At 38.8% G+C, this 16,441-nt stretch overlaps 1 protein-coding gene across 1 annotated transcript in view; it reads left to right on the top strand.

Annotated features, from left to right (window-relative positions):
* The window catches only part of RHOBTB3 (Rho-related BTB domain containing 3), a 50,228-nt gene that overhangs the window by 796 nt on the left and 32,991 nt on the right, over positions 1 to 16,441 (top strand). The window contains exons 2-5 of the mRNA XM_015571581.1: positions 8 to 253; positions 5,477 to 5,663; positions 12,776 to 12,930; positions 15,941 to 16,052. Of these exons, the coding sequence (XP_015427067.1) occupies positions 8 to 253; positions 5,477 to 5,663; positions 12,776 to 12,930; positions 15,941 to 16,052 (700 nt within the window). The remainder of the gene's footprint in view (positions 1 to 7; positions 254 to 5,476; positions 5,664 to 12,775; positions 12,931 to 15,940; positions 16,053 to 16,441) is intronic.

Genomic DNA, 16,441 nt, shown 5'->3' on the forward strand with positions numbered 1-16,441 from the left:
CGCGCTCGGCCCCTCTGTGCCCCGCAGGTCCATCCACATCGTGGCGCTGGGGAACGAGGGGGACTCCTTCCACCAGGACAGCCGGCCGTCCGGGCTCATCCGCACGTACCTGGGGAGGAGCCCGCTGGTCTCGGGGGACGAGAGCAGCTTGTTGCTGAGCGCGACCAGCGCCGTGGCGCGCCCGGTGTTCACCGAGTACCAGGCCAGCGCGTTTGGGAACGTCAAGCTGGTGGTCCACGACTGTCCCGTCTGGGTAAGGCGCGGCGCTGCTCTCGGATGAGGCGGACACCGCTTTTCTTTCATTTTTTTCCTCTTCCTCCCAACCCCCCCCCCCCAAACATAAATACAATGAAAACCCCCTTTATGTATGTGAAGTGACCGGATCAGAGGAAACCTTTGGTTCTTTGTTTCGTCGGGCAGGGAGCAGCCCAAAGCGCGCTCTTAGAAGGCGCAAAGCCCTGGGGAAGCGGGGCGCTCACCCCTCGCGGCTGTGCCCTGTCCCTTGGTAGACGCTGACAGCTGAGAGTGCCAACCACGAGGGACGGGGTCACCAAGTTTCGCCAGCAGAGAGCAATATTTTCATGCCTGCCCTGGGAGTGATAGCGTAATATTAGTGTTCTAAAAATAAACCCTCTCTCTGAAGCTCCGCACAGGCTCACATACATTCCACCGGCCAGGTCAGAAACAGGACCTGGAAGGAGAAAGAAAGGGACTGAGACTTAATTTTAAAGAACTCATTCATATTACTATGTACCTTTGACATTTTTTAACTAGTGTTTTTAATTTTAATAATACGGATACTCTTGATATATTAGGCATTTGATTTTAGTGATCCATAAATCAGAAATGATATTAGTAATATGCTTGGAATTATTTAAAAGCTTTAAATTTTGCGACAATTGACAGCAATGGTAATGAAATTGATAAATGCTAATTCGATTCTTGACTGTTTGATAGAGGGAGAAGGGAATCTACTCCCTGACACATATAAATGTTTTCAGTACACAATAATATCATATTTTTTAATGTTTTCGTTTAATCTTATTTGGGAATGCCTGATTCTTTACTGGTATTAGAGTTACATTGCTACTAAAGATTAGATTTTGTAACAGAAGAAAGTTTAGTGTCTGAAAAAGAGAATACAAATTATCATGTGAGATTTTTACATGTAGCAAGTTTTAAAAAACGAATTTGGGGCAATAAGGAACTAATATACCTTTCTAAGGAAATGTATAGAATGTACAAATTTCTATATTGTGGAAAAAGATCACTTGTCTAAATAAATTTGTGATTAAAGAAAGTTTACTTTAATAGACTAAAACAAATGAAAAACGGGCCTTTTCAATAATAGTGATGCTATTAAACTCCTAGTTATGAAAGAGATGCTGCTGATCATAAGAAGCATTGATAGAGAATTTATTGTTTGAAGTCCATGCAAGCAAATAAAACACTGTGCTTAACTTTGGTATTTCATTGTGAAAGACTTTACAGTCTTAAAACTCATTGGTTCTATTTGAACTTGATCAACCATTGAGGGAATAGAGGAAATTTGTCAGGAATATAAATAAGCTGAATTAGGATGTTAGGATTACCTTTTACATTTTATTCTTTAAGCTGTTACCTCTTTCCTGTTTATGTTGTTAATTTAGCAAACAACAGTACTTGTGATCCAATGAAATCTTACAAATAGATTAAAATAAGCCCCAGTGATTGTTACTGCCATTTACTGATTGTTATGTTTTATCATAAAATCACCTTTTGTTTGGTTAGACTCGGGCCCTATTTAAGGCACTGAATTTGTAACCAGGTATAATTTTCTAGGTTATAATGGTTTGCAGACATAGTAGAATACATTTGTAGAGTTATTCTTTATAAGGTGCTTTTCTTCTCTTGGTGTTAAATAAAAGCACATCAGAGATATTAAAGTTGATTGTATTCATCAGCTGATATTTGACATGTACTGAGTCTGAATATTAAATATAACAGAGCAGATTCAGCACAGGTTTTGATATCAAAAGGACCTGATTTCAGATCCTCACATTGCTACTTAGTCAGTTGTTCTCTTTGCGCCTTACTTTCCCTATGTATAAAGTAAATATAAAAATCCTTCCCTATGTATAAAGTAAATATAAAAATCCCTGCCCCCTAGAGTTGTGCTGGAGAGTAAATGAGACAGTTCAGGTAAAGATCTTTGAAACCGGCATATAGCAGGTCCCAATAAGTGCTAGCTCCTATAATAATAGAGTATTTATTACAACTTTAGTGTAGCCATGTATCACTTATACTAAGCCAAAGTAGTTTTCCCATACATCATTCAAGATTTAAACAAATACAATACATCGACGCAGAAATGTTAGTACTTAGTATTGTATTTGCAGCCCCACAATCAAGTAGAATAAAATTGTTGTTTTGCTGTAAAAATTCAGATTAGTTTTAGTTTTAAAAAGATGAGTTTGATTCTCCAAATGTGACTCCAAGCCTTGTGTTACATAACCTCCTAGAGGAAATCCTGGAACTGATTTACAAGGGGCGGGAAATTTTTATTTCCTTCATATGTCTAGAACCAGTGGCGCATTTTTCTCTTTGCGAAGCAAAGTGGTGTTTTCTTGGAGCTAGAATGGGATAGCTGTGCTTCTCTTTTTTAGTTTTCTTCTCTAGATCTGTAGCCTTACTCTGGATCCTTGCCATACAAACTTGGCATTTTAAACATATATGTGCTTCAGATTCATTTTATGTAGCTCAGTATTTAGTATGTCTCCCTCAAACCCACCCTTTTTTGTTGCAGTTATTTTATTTCTAGATATTTTCCTGTTTACCAAAAATAATTCCATAAGAAGCAGTGAAGTAATGCATGCAGTTTTCTTGTGCAAGGTTTGAAGCTCTGATTTGTATTAAAAATAAAATGATTTATGTCTTGGTATTCCCAGGACCATAGTGTTAATGATGCCAAAGCCCATTTTCTCATGACATTTTCCCTTAAATGTTTCTCTCCCTACCCACCCCCCAACCCCCTTACATTTCTCCAGTAACTCTGGAATTTTGAACTATTTGGAATGCAAAGAGCAAGTTACTTTTGTTCTATTCTCCTAGAATTAAATGGCTGCTTACTATTGATTCCACTTATGTTTAGTTTTTATCTCTTCTGACGTCCTTTTTCATTGTTAAACTTACATACCCTCTAATACTTACATACTTAGAGTTTGAATACTATAACAGATACAACTGGAACTGAATGGGTTTTGTGGTTTGGGATTTGGAAATTAGCCAGAGCTCTGCTGGGAAGCTTTCACATTTTCTTGATCTGTGTCCCACTTCACTTCTCCCCCATCTTACACCCTCTACTAAGTGCAAGACTTTGCACTTTATATTCCTATATTTTGCCTTTGGGTTTTTTGTTTTAATCTTCCTTTAAAAATGTGGTATTCATCCTACTTTCAGCAGGGTAGGCATACCTAAAAAAGCTGTAATCCTTGCCATTCTGAGTGTACTTGTAGGAAATAGGTGGGTTGGGAAGGTGAGGGAATCGACACAGGTTTTGCTGGGGCTGTGGAGATACTGGTGAGAAGAAGCTGTCTGCCCAAGGGCACTGCTGAGTTACACTTCTCTAGAATTTTCCATCATAGGGCAAGAGCCCTGATACACAGGCACAGATCTTGATTGATTGATGCAAACACTATTAACCTTGTTTTAGACTCCTATGTCAAAATGAACACTTTCGTAATCCAACAGTTTTTGGACCAGTTACCACATCTACCTATTTTATTTCTGTGTGTGTGTGTCTGTGTCTGTGTGTGCAAGTGTGTTCCAGTAAATCTTTATTCACACAAAAATAGGCGTCGGGCCATATTTGCCTGTATCACTGTCTATTTTCTTAATCCAGCTTTATTATATCCATGAAATACGTAGAAAAGGCCACATGACAGGACAAATAATGATGAATAGTTAACTAGAATTTGAGATGAAATTATTTATGCATATTTAGCAGTGGTATTAAGACACAGAAAGATATTTTCTTTGTACTATGCACACCAAAAACTTTGAAAAATTATTTTTAAAATATTAAAGCACTGAATTTTAAGGGGTAGAGTCCATAATGAATTATTCTTGGCCCCAGTTCTAAATGTAAATATTAGAAATCTCATGCAAAAGTAAATATTTCAAAACTAGAAAGACTTATCCTGAATTATTTTTTTAAATATATTTTATTGATTTTTTACAGAGAGGAAGGGAGAGGGATAGAGAGTTAGAAACATCCATGAGAGAGAAACATCAACTAGCTGCCTCCTGCACACCCCCTCCTGGTGATGTGCCCGCAACCAAGGTACATGCCCTTGACCGGAATCGAACCTGGGACTCTTCAGTCCACAGGCCGACGCTCTCCAGCCGTGGGCAAACTACGGCCTGCGGGCCGGATTCGGCCCGTTTGAAATGAATAAAACTATTGAAATAAAAGACCGTACCCTTTTATGTAATGATGTTTACTTTGAATTTATATTAGTTCACACAAACACTCCATCCATGCTTTTGTTCTGGCCCTCCGGTCCAGTTTAAGGACCCATTGTGGCCCTCGAGTCAAATAGTTTGCCCACCCCTGCTAGCCACTGAGCCAAACTGGTCAAGGCATCCTGAATTTTTTTTAATCCTCATTCGAGGATATGTTTTCATTGATAGAGAGAAAGGAAGGGGGGAGAGAGAGAGACATTGATGTGAGAGAGAAATATCCATTGATTGCCTCCAATACATGCCCTGACTGGGAATCAAACCTGAAACCTTTTGGAGCGTGGGACAACACTCCAACCAACCAAACTACCCCACTAGGGCCTAAGTTTTTAATTTATATGAGCAAAATACATGAACAAGTATAGTTCTTACCATGTTAACATCTTATAATACACAGTATCTTTTTATGGAGACACCCTTCCCACCATGCACATGCATGTACACACTGTATGCATGTGGTGCTGTCCAAAGTATACATGAAAGTATATATGAATTTTGAAAATATGAATAAAATATATGGAGCTCCACAGAATTTACAGTGCATTACAATTCAAAACACTGAGTAATTCCACAGTGTCTAACTGGGTCACGGAAAATCCTTTGAAGCTTTCTTACTCATGCTGATGCTTTGCATCTAATGTATAGCGTTATGTCTTTAAAATTATTAGGTGGTGAGAATGAGGCCTCATTTTAAAACAAAGTGCTTATTTTTAAACACAAATATTGAAAGAGGTTGTTTATTTCATTAGATTCTCAGGAATTCTCTAGATTGTCTACCACTACTTAGTTGTCCAGGCTAAATGAGTAATTAAAAAGCTGGTAGACTTCAAACATTTCAAAAATTATGTAGTTACTTTTGCAAAATAAAATTTTTAATGAATTCCAAAAGTTAAAATAAAACAACAAAAAAAATAAACTACTGTTACATGAGTGATTTGAAGACAGACTAAAGATTACTTTTTGCATTTTGGTTTAGGACATTTTTGACAGTGACTGGTACAGTTCTCGAAATCTGATTGGGGGTGCCGACATCATTGTGATCAAATACAACGTAAATGACAAGTTTTCATTCCATGAAGTGAAGGATAATTATATTCCGGTGATAAAAAGAGCATTAAATTCGGTTCCTGTAATCATCGCTGCTGTTGGTACCAGACAAAATGGTAAGTATTCCATTTTCTCTTTTATAATGAGAGTACCATATTAATTTTAAATAGAGCTAAGTTTATTAATGATTAATATAATTTTTATTTAAAAAAGCCTACATGATAGTGGGTTCAGATGCCAGCTATTATCTCTTCATCATTGGATACGATCATGAGATATCAAAGGAAAGCATTGAAAACTGCTGCGATTACCATGCATCAAATATCTCAGGGCCAACTCAAAAATCACTTTGATTTGGTGATATATTTCTTAGCAGTGCTAGTATTTTCTCAGTAAAACAGTCTTTAAATTTTTAGTTTTATTCATTTATTCATTTTTATTGAGATACAGCCGAGGGAAGGGCATGAAGTTCACTCATCTTTGAGTACAGCATTTTTACATACGTATACATGCATGCAGCCATCACACTGATGGAGATACAGAACATCTGCAGCGCGTAGGAAGGCTCTCTCTCCTCTTCCCAGTTATAATAACACCCCTCCCCAGAGGTAACCGCTATTCTGACTTCTAAAAACATAGGTTAGTTTTACCTATTCTTGAACTTCATACAAATGTAGCGACTGGTGTCTGACTAATTTCAGTTAGCATAATGCTTCTGAGATTCATGTGTTGTGCTTATCTGTAATTTGTTCTTTTCATTGCTGCATATTCCATTGTGTGACTATGCTGTGGTTTATTTATCCATGCTCCTTTTGATGATGCTTAGGTTTCTACCTACAAGTGGGGCTGTTGAGTCATAGGGTAGGGACATGGTTAACATGAGTAGGTACAAATAAAGTAGGTTTGACCCTTCCGTGACCCCACATCCCCTCTATTTCTCTATTTTTCTGCTTACTGCTGGCCGTGATTCTTGAAAATATCTTCCCATTCATTCTTCAGTGCACTACAGTCTAATTTTTACATTTACAGTTACACTGAGTTTGTTCTCAGCGTTGCCAGGTCATATGCTTATTGCCAAATGTAATACATTTCAATAATAATTCGCTCTTTGAAATTATTCAAACACACCTCTTCCTTTTGTTAATAAAGTTATTTGTACTTTAGTAATTATTCTAGTTCTATCTTCTTTACTGCCTCCCATCCTGTAGCTGCTGCCCAGTTCCATCCGTTGACTTCACCTTTTCTTGCTCTTTACTCTGACCAGGAACCCGCTCATCCCTTGCCCCAGCTTGTCCTGTATCAACACTGATGATTACCCAGTCTCTTTCTCTGGCTCCAGTCTCCCTCATGACCCATAGCTCCAGACATCTTCCTCACTCTACTGAATTCCCTGTCTCGGTGAATAATTTCCAATCTATACATTCATCCAAACTAGAATCATCCAATCCCACTTTCTCTCCCATCCCCTATATCCAGTTGACTGAGGAGCTCTAGATTTTACATTTTAAACGGATCTCAAACTCATGTTCTCCATAGTCGCTGAATTTCAGATCCTAGTCATTTAATTTTCTGTCATAGCAGCCTTCTTTTTGATCTCCTAAAGGGGCAGTTTCAGATTTTGTAGGACCTGAAACTTATACAATTTTAGAGGTTCTTTGTAAGGAAAAAGAAAAACAACTACAAAATCACAGGTACATATATGTACACAAGTGTGAATACTTATAAAAGAGAAAAGCAACAGCAGATTGCAAATCTTAAACAGCTGTCAAATACCACAAAATATTTAAACAATGTTTCTATTATTTAACAGCTTGACACTTCTTTAACTTTTCTTATATTTTGGGGGCTACATAGTCTTTGATAACCTCTTTGTATGATAACCACTTTTTAACGTTTTCTCTAGAGAGAAGAAATTGATAGTCAGTTTTTCTTCCAGTATATTTCTTCACTGTCCACAGTGGTGCTGGGCACTATAGTTTGTGTTGTGTTCGCCTTTTAGCTTGGCATCTTTGTGTCATGGCATCAAATAAATCAGCACAGTGGGTGGCAAGAACATTCCTGAGCCTCTTCAAGCTAGCTCTAATTAATTTTTGAGTTCTTCCTTATTTTCTGGCACAAGGTGTCCCGGGCTCACCTTACACGTTGCCTACACCAGGCCTGGAATCACTTCTTCAAGGAGCCCTGGTTCCTGATAATGAGTAATGATATTTAGAAACCAAGATCTGGACTCTGGGCAGTTCATTACTTTAGGTGTCAGGGCTTCTAGGCATATATATTTTAAATCACTGATACCCTTATTCTAATCTGATATTTTAATCTTATTTCCATAATTTTCTATTGTAAAGTTGTGCCTAAAAAACAAGATAAGTGTATCCTCTGTGTCATATGCCCATCACATTTGAACTGTGTGAAGAACTTAATGTCTTTCTTAGGTCTGGGAAGGTCCAGCTTCCTGACTTCTTCAGATAGCACCTTCCCTTTATTTTCTCCATTCTTTCCTTTTGGGACTCTTAGGAGACTGATGTTGAAACTTCTGGCTCTTGCCTCCATTTCTCTTATCTTTTTTATTTCCTACCCCTTATTTCTCCCTGTCACATTATGGGAGAATTCTTTGGTCTTTTTCCTTTTTCTTCCCCAACTCACAAATTAGTTCTTCTGGGTCTATTCTGCTGTTTTGCTTTTTTAAAAATTTCAACAACTTTTCATATCCAAGATCTCTAATTGGCTCTCTTTCATAATTTCTTATTCCTGTTTTAAGGATATAACTACTTTAAAAAAAAAAACCTTTCTCAATTGATTATACTTATTTTAAGATTCTGTCTTGATTGCTCTATTAAGTTTGGTTTTGAGTGGGGGGCATTTTATAAGTCTTTCCATTTGATGAGATTTTATTTCATGGTATGGATGCTTCTCAAATGTTTGATAGTTCTTAATTTGCCTGCATTTGCAGTTTAAATTCCCTGTTGATGCCTTTCTCCTCCTCTGCCCATCTGCTCTCTGGGGTAGGTGTGGGAGTGGAAGTACACACAGGATCTGCAGGCCTGGCGGCTTTCACTAGGATACTCGGCGGATCTCCACTGGGTCGCTCTTGGGGCTCCCTCCCTCCCCAGTCATTGAGCAGGGAGCGTCCTTGATGTTGACACAGTGCAGAACTTCATGACCCACAAGCACTACGAGCTTCAGCTTTCCCCTTGGGTCCTGTGCCATCAGCCTTTGGCCTCTCATGCACTCCAGTTTCTGGGCGAGAATCTCTCCTCTGCTTTTTGTGTTGCTGTATATACATATCTCCCTTCTTCCCTCCCTTCCTTCCTCCCCCATCCCTCCCCTTCTTCCTGCCTCCCTCGTTCTTCTTACCTGCTCCTTCTCTTTATTTTATCATTTTGTGATTGAGCAGGGAGAAGAGATTGCAGTGTGGGCTTAGCTTGTCATCTTGAAACTGGAAGTGAATGTGTTCTATTTTTTTCTCCCACATCCAGGCCTCTGCTAATGCCACATCCTCTGATTGGAGTGCCGAATACCCCCATCCTACTTGCATAGCAAATTCATGTTTATCTTTTAAATCAGTGCCTCTTCTATGCAGCCTTCCATAATCCCCCAGGCAGAGTTCATTTAATTCAATTTCCATGGTGAATTTGTTTACCTTTATTTTGGTACTTACATTATAATTGTTTTCAGTCATGTCTATATTGGCTCAGTTGATTATGAATTTCTTTTATCTGTGTGTCCTTATATCCCTAGTATTTGATGTGGTAGGTGCTTAATACGTATTTGCTTAGGAATGCTTGAATCTTTTTATGAACGATAATACATGAGTGAAAAAAATAAATTTCACTGACAAAATGAAATTAACTTACCATATAAGATTTGATCACAACGTAATTACAAAGCTAAATTTGTCTATTCAACTCAAGGACATTTATTGTCTCCCCGCCCCCTGCCAATCCCTTGTAATACATGAAACTCCTGGTAAGTCCTCTCTTGGTCTCTTTTTAGAATTACTTTAGCAAATACTGATTAATCAATCTCATCTCTTTCCTTTGTTACACATGTTTTGACAAGCTTGACTGTGTATATCTTCTTCATTGTTCTTGGCTCTGAATACATTTTTGGCTTTTACTAAATATTGAATTAGTCTTTAAAGTAGGAAAAAGATCTTCCAAACATGCCTAGGGTGAATTCATAGCCTTCAGCTCCTGAAAATTGGCATCCTATCTTCTTTCTGAAGCTCTGATATAGCCTAGTACATTGCCATGTACTAGAATTCTTACAAGGATTTTTTAAAAAATATGTTTTTATTGATTTTAGCGAGAGGAAGGGTGAGGGAGAGAGAGAAAAAAAAAACATTGATGTGAGGGAAACGTAGATTGGCTGCCTCTTGTATGCTTCCTACTGGGGATTGAGATTGCAAACCGGGCAGGTGCCCTGACTGGGTATCCGACCAGTGACCTCTCAGTGTGTGGGATGACGCTCAACCAACTGAGCCACACTGGTCAGGGCATTACAAGGGTTTCTAGAAGTTTCAAGCATTGGCAGCATTGTAAGAATCACCCTAAAGATTCACAAAGCCACCTCTTTGAAAGAGATGCCATTCATTTGAATTCCAGAGTTACATTGTGTTTGCTTTAAAATAATGGACATTTAGTGATAACTAAAAAGATAACATAGAAGAAAACAAACTACAATGTTAACTGGAAGCATAACACTCTATTCACAAAGTCCCTTTGACCCTGAGGTAGGCTCGTGGGAGTAAGCTCCTGAAGAAGGCTCCACAGTTTAAAATTATTTTGGGTCCTCCGATTGTTTCTGATGAAATGTTCAATGAAGGCTTATTTAATCCGTAAATGTTTTGTTGATTCTCCTACCCAACACATAATGCCTAGACATTTTTCCTTTTGTGTGTGTGTGAGCAAAAAGAAATATCTTTTGTGACTAAGAGGCTATATAAGAATCTATAATAATAAAAGCATAATATGCTAATTAGACCAGATGGCTGAACAGTGGAACAACCTTCTGGATGACCTTCCAGATGAAGCCAGGGCTGCATGGGCTAAGCCCCTTGCACAAATTTCCTGCATTGGGCCTCTAGTTAGATATAAGGAGGAGCTTTTTAGTGTCACTAAGATATGTATGGCTCCTCACATTGGGAAACCCTACTGAGCTGGATTAAACCTGAAATTAGTTATATTTTCCTTCAAATCAGATTATTTGTTAAAAATTATTTTAAATTATGTTCACTTAATTTTCACTTGAAAACTACTGACTTTGCTTTATTTTTGTGTAGAAATAAAGTTTAATGACTGCCCACCCCATTCCATCGACATAAGAAGAGCTTTGTAGACATAAGAAACCTTCTGTGTTCAGAAAATTAAAGGCGCTGTTTATGAACGATTTGTAAAGAATGTGAAATACCAGTGTTTATCAAAGTAGGCTAAATTCTGTGTGAAAACTTTTATCTACTTTAAACCTAAAATGATCTTGGAAAAAGTAAATGCAGAAACTCAGAGTAGAACTTACACCATAATTTAGAGAATCCAAATTTAACTGATAAATCACCACATGTTTGGAATCTATAATTCTTTATTCAAACTAGATTTTCAGCTTATTTTTTGATTTCCCTTTATTTACCAGATGGAGCAAGTAACACTTTTTTATTGTTTCTCCATTTCTACCACAAGGAGACTTGGACAAGTCACTTAACCTCTATGAACCTCAGTTTCCTCCTCTATAAAATGAGGATGTGAGTATGTACATGGTCTCTGAGCTCTAAAATGCTTTCAGTGAAGCTAAAATTATCTGTCATGTGTGCACACACGCATAATTACATGCATAGTATGCACGTGCACTAAATATCCTTAGAATACACCCTATATATACACATGTGTGCTCTGTCAGTATGCAGCTCCTTGGTAGAAAATTTGCTGTGTAGGCTGTGGGGAGTTTCCCAAATGCCCTGTCAAGGCCACTGTTCTTACTCCCCCTGTTACTGGGCTCATTGGCTGCTGATGCCACATAGCTGAGTCCCTTTCAGGCATTGCCTTCTGCCTATGGAGGCTCCTTTCCCAAGGTTATGGCTCCTGCACGCAGCGGTCCTCCTCTGAGTGCTGGTGGATTTAGGGATACAAAGGTCCAGCTGCCTTTCCCCAAAGGGGAACCATTCTAAGGGCCAGTTAAGCTCCAGAACATCCTGTAGGATCAGCTGAGGTCTCCGTTGCAACGGTATTGCAGTTTGAAATTTTCCTCTGCCCAATCCTACTTCCTTCACTCCCAAGAAGAGTTGTTCCCAAGATCACCCCCCAGCATACCACCTGCACAGCAATTTCCATTTCAAAGTCGGAAGCCAACCTACAACAGCATGCATTTCTAGAAATAGATTTACCCTCTTTTGACTTGGCTGCCTTTGAACAGTGACATATCTCATGTTTTGGCATGAAACAAAATGAAGCCAGCTGACAAATACGGAGTTGAACATACATTTTTAGCCTTATTAAGGAGTGTGCTTAATAGTAGGTTAATTTGGCACCTTCCCAGTCATAGATTTGTACATGTTACAAACATGAACCTTGGGACAGTACACATTTTGAGTAAATACTTTTTATTCCGTCAGTCTTTTTATTTTTTTTCAACCTTGAAGAAAAAGATAGAGTGATTGAATTTGGTCTCTGCTTTAGAATTTAATAATTGAAATGCCTTGATGAATAAGAATATACACTTTATATGAAATCTACAAAGAGCGGGCAGTTTTACAATCTTGAAGATTCAGGTCAAATTGAGGATTCTATTAAAATAAAAGTGTAAGGTCTATTCAACCTTGGTGAATATATTTAAAATGTAATACAAAAAGAGAGAACCCACTGTTTTCCATGGTTTCTATGGGCAACCAAGTTGTTAAATTTGTATTGATACTTAGAATGTCAAGGTTGCGTAAAAGGAAGTAGGCCAGCCATTACGGACTCATGGTACAGTTACTGTAATACTTGGTAATATCCATAAACCTATTTTTAAATTCTTCTATTTTCTAAAATACGGTTTATTCTTCTTGCAGTTAAAGCTTGTTTATTTTAGGGACTTTTCATTGACACTTTTTATTCAGAGTCTTAGTGGATCGTGGATGTACTAAATGCCCTTGAGCTGGTATGAGCGTTTAATTTGTTGTTTAATGTTCAGATCGTCTGTACATTTTACCCCATTTAAACTCAAAGCTCTTCGTTGCTCACATTCCTTTTCTCAGAAGAATTACCTTGCACATGCCCTCTGTGCACCTCAGACAGAGGAAGCTGTGTCAGTACCACCGAAGGGATCCAACTTGCTAAAGAGCTAGGGGCCACCTACCTGGAGCTGCACAGCCTGGATGACTTCTACATCGGGAAGTATTTTGGAGGAGTGGTGAGTGGAAATTCCTGTTATAGGAACGAACGGCATTTGTCGGGTTTTCCTTAGCTATTTTCCCGAACCTCAATTTGAACTTTAGTTTTAAAGGCATGATTAGTTTTAACCTTGAGAAATAATACGAGTGTAAGTAGAAAAAAAGGTTTTGTCAGAATACAATTATTATTTTTTTCTCTCCAAATGAAACATCTCCTATTGTCTATGTGTGATGTTTTGGAATTTTCCATTGGGTGCCACTTGATTAAAGTGTGTTTACTTACACAAACCCATGATGTCAGCTTTAATAGTCATCTTTAAATAGCTCAACCAGCCTGGCACCCTGAACTGGTGGGCCTGGGAAGTTCTCTTTCATTTGTCTACTTGAAAAGAATAGTTACCCTTCTCTGTGTGTATGTTTCAGCCAGACTCCATGCACTTCTGATCTTGGTGTAGCTCAAAACTGAGGAACTACTTACAGATCAGCTTCTCGCTGGATGTGTGGGGAGCCAGGGTTCGTTGCTCAGTGGCAGTGACATTGATTGGCCCTGCAGGCACTTCAGAGGCCAGCTTCTAGCACACAGCGCCTAACCTACCGACTAGGGCTGCAGGGTCCCTGGGGAGTGCTGTGGAGTTGTGTCATTTCAGTATTCACTGACTTGAGAATTAACTTTTCCAACCCTCTAGGAAGTGGCTTCTTTGAATAGACAAATTTAGTCAACCTTGATAAGAGGTTTACACCAAGGAAATCCTGCATTAAGCAGTAGCACTTTGGACTTTACCCTCAGTACCCTAGCTCCTCATCAAGTACCCTTTCCAATATGTCAGAATATTCATTATGTAGATTTATGTTGAGACATTGAGGTTTCCACAGGTAACTATAGAAATTTCATTTGTTCTGGAGTCACTAAACTCCAGATAAGAACCAAAGCTAAAATAAGGACCAGATATAAATGGTTCTGATTTCTACCAAATATAATGGCTATTATTCATCCAGTAATATAAGAAACATTAATAATAAGCCGCTATGGGAGATATACTCACAATATTGATATCAATGACTGAGAAATTTTTATCTTATTTAATTATATTGATAAGCAATGTGTAGAAAGACTGGGAGGGGTGAAACCTAATTTTCCTGTCAAGCAGATATGATAGTGGCTTAAAAAAAATCTTAATTTGGTTTAATACCCTTACATTTTCCTGAAATACCTATGGAGTTGGTGGTGGGAGGGGGGAAGATAGTTTCGTTTCATTTGTTGGAGAAGAGGGTCTGGTTCTCTTGGTGGGGATAGGGGGCTGGGGAGGTACTCAGGCTTCCTGTTCCCCATTCAAGTTCCTGAACCTGAAACCCTCTCTTCCCACCTCCCAGCTTTCACTTTCTCTTCTTTCCCCTCTTGGCTCCTAATACTAGTGTTACAGCTAGGGCTGGAGGTATGAAGGGAATTGAAGATGTGGCCAAGGTTGGAAGAAAACATGGCAGTTTCTTTTTTCCTTAACTCAATGTTTCCTTAACTCGTTTTTTCCTTAACTCAATGGGAATATGGAGATAAGATCAGAGTGGTCTCTTCTCAGACTCTGGAGAAGTAAAGTATAGCTGAGATCTCGAGTGTAAGAAATGAAGATATTTGTAAGAATATGGATGGAGGTGATGATGTCAGAGTGAAAGGAGCATTTGAAATCCTGTGTTTGAGAGTCAGGGGTGAAGAGCTGTGCAGGATTACCTCAGATCAGGGCAAGGCAGGCCTGTGCCCTTGAGCTTTAGAGAGCCCCCTGAGCCCTCCTCCAGTGCACCCTCCCGACAGGGCACGAGATGCTGGAGCCAAAGGGATGTGCCCTCTAGAGCTGGTAGCCCCTTCCAGACCCACAGCATCTAATATGGTAGCCACAATAGCCACATGTGGCTAATTATATTTAAATTAATTTAAAATTTTCAGTTCCTTGGGTGCATTTGTCTCATTTCAGGTGCACATTTTATAATAGCTACATGTGGCTATTGTACTGATTAGCACAGATATTTCAGAACATTTTCATCAACACAGAGCAGAGGGTTGTGTTGACCATGCTCCAAAACCCAGGACCCCAGAATTCTTTGGGGAGCTGGCTCCAGTCTGTTTCCCAGGCCTGCTCAGGACTCTTTCCTGGGTCCGTCCTCCTCCGGGTGGACTTCAGTGCTGGTGTGCGCACCCCTGGACCTGAGAGATGGCCGAGGGGGTATTGTGTAAGAGGACTGGGGAAGGGAGAGTGGATGGAGCTCGGGTGTGTAGCTTGTGTGCATAAACCTCCCCGAGACATGGGATGGTGCAGGGGCTGAGAAAAGAAGGGGTGATCTTAGGGCCCACGAGTTAGGGCCCAACTCTCCCTGCGTGAAACTCTGAGGACTCAGAATTCAAAGCCGAACCTGGCCTTCCAGGCTTTTATGGTGACATATTTTATGGTGACAAACCAGGAGGATACAGTATTTTTACATAACAGTCCTTTTTCTTGATTTCTATAGTTTAAATTTTAGGTATGTGGTACAGAGACCTGCATTTGTACTTTTGCCCCAGACCTCACAATGTAAAGCATAAGCCTGGAGCTGTATAAGTACATGTGGTTAAGATTTTAAATTTATAAAATAAAGAATGCATTTCTAAGTAATTTATTCAGGAAAAAGAGCACGTGAACTTCCCTAGCTAATATGAGCATAAGTGACATAACATATCTCTTCCTGCCTTGACTATCTCTAAAGTTAATTGCCATGGTTACCAGAGAGATGGTTATTGACACACACAGTTGTATTGCTAGGCTTCCTTGATTATTCAAGAGAATAAATAGTTCCTTCTTGAATGGATAGCTTATTTATGTTTAGACAAGGCACAATATGTTTTACCTTACATTTTAAAAAGTAATGTTTGAAAGTGTTCGCTAAAGCTCACATGTGGATCGTCTGGACATGTAAAACATTTGGCAAGTGTGATTTGGGTACAAATGATCATGTTACATACATAGTTTTATTGGAGCTTTAATTAAAATTTGATTCATGTTTTAGTTGGAGTATTTTATGATTCAAGCCTTAAATCAGAAGACAAGTGAAAAAATGAAGAAAAGGAAAATGAGCAACTCCATTCATGGAATTAGACCACCTCAGCTTGAACAACCAGGTGCATTTATTAGCCAATATCCAGATATTCTGTTGATAATTATTATAGATCATTTCACACGTCTTAGAGCAATTGTTCTCAATTTGTTTCACTATGTTTAGGACTTACCTGGCATTCAGTAAAACTGGGACGAAGCCTATGATCTGCCTTTTAAATAAGATTCCCAGGTGATTTGGAAGCAGGTGTTACTTGGACCATATTTTGAGGACTACTGTCTTAAAACTTGAACTTACAGATTTTTAAACATAGTGTGTGTTGCGGTTCTAGGTTGTAGTCTAATGAGAAATATACAACCAAATACAATGCATGAACCTTGATTAGCTACTGGCTCAATAAAAACATCTAAAAGATGTTCATGTTATTCTGTTTCTTTGTTATGGGGTGGGGCC

This window comes from Myotis davidii, unplaced genomic scaffold, assembly GCF_000327345.1.
Source record: "Myotis davidii unplaced genomic scaffold, ASM32734v1 scaffold44, whole genome shotgun sequence".
Classification (NCBI taxonomy): Eukaryota; Metazoa; Chordata; class Mammalia; order Chiroptera; family Vespertilionidae; genus Myotis; species Myotis davidii.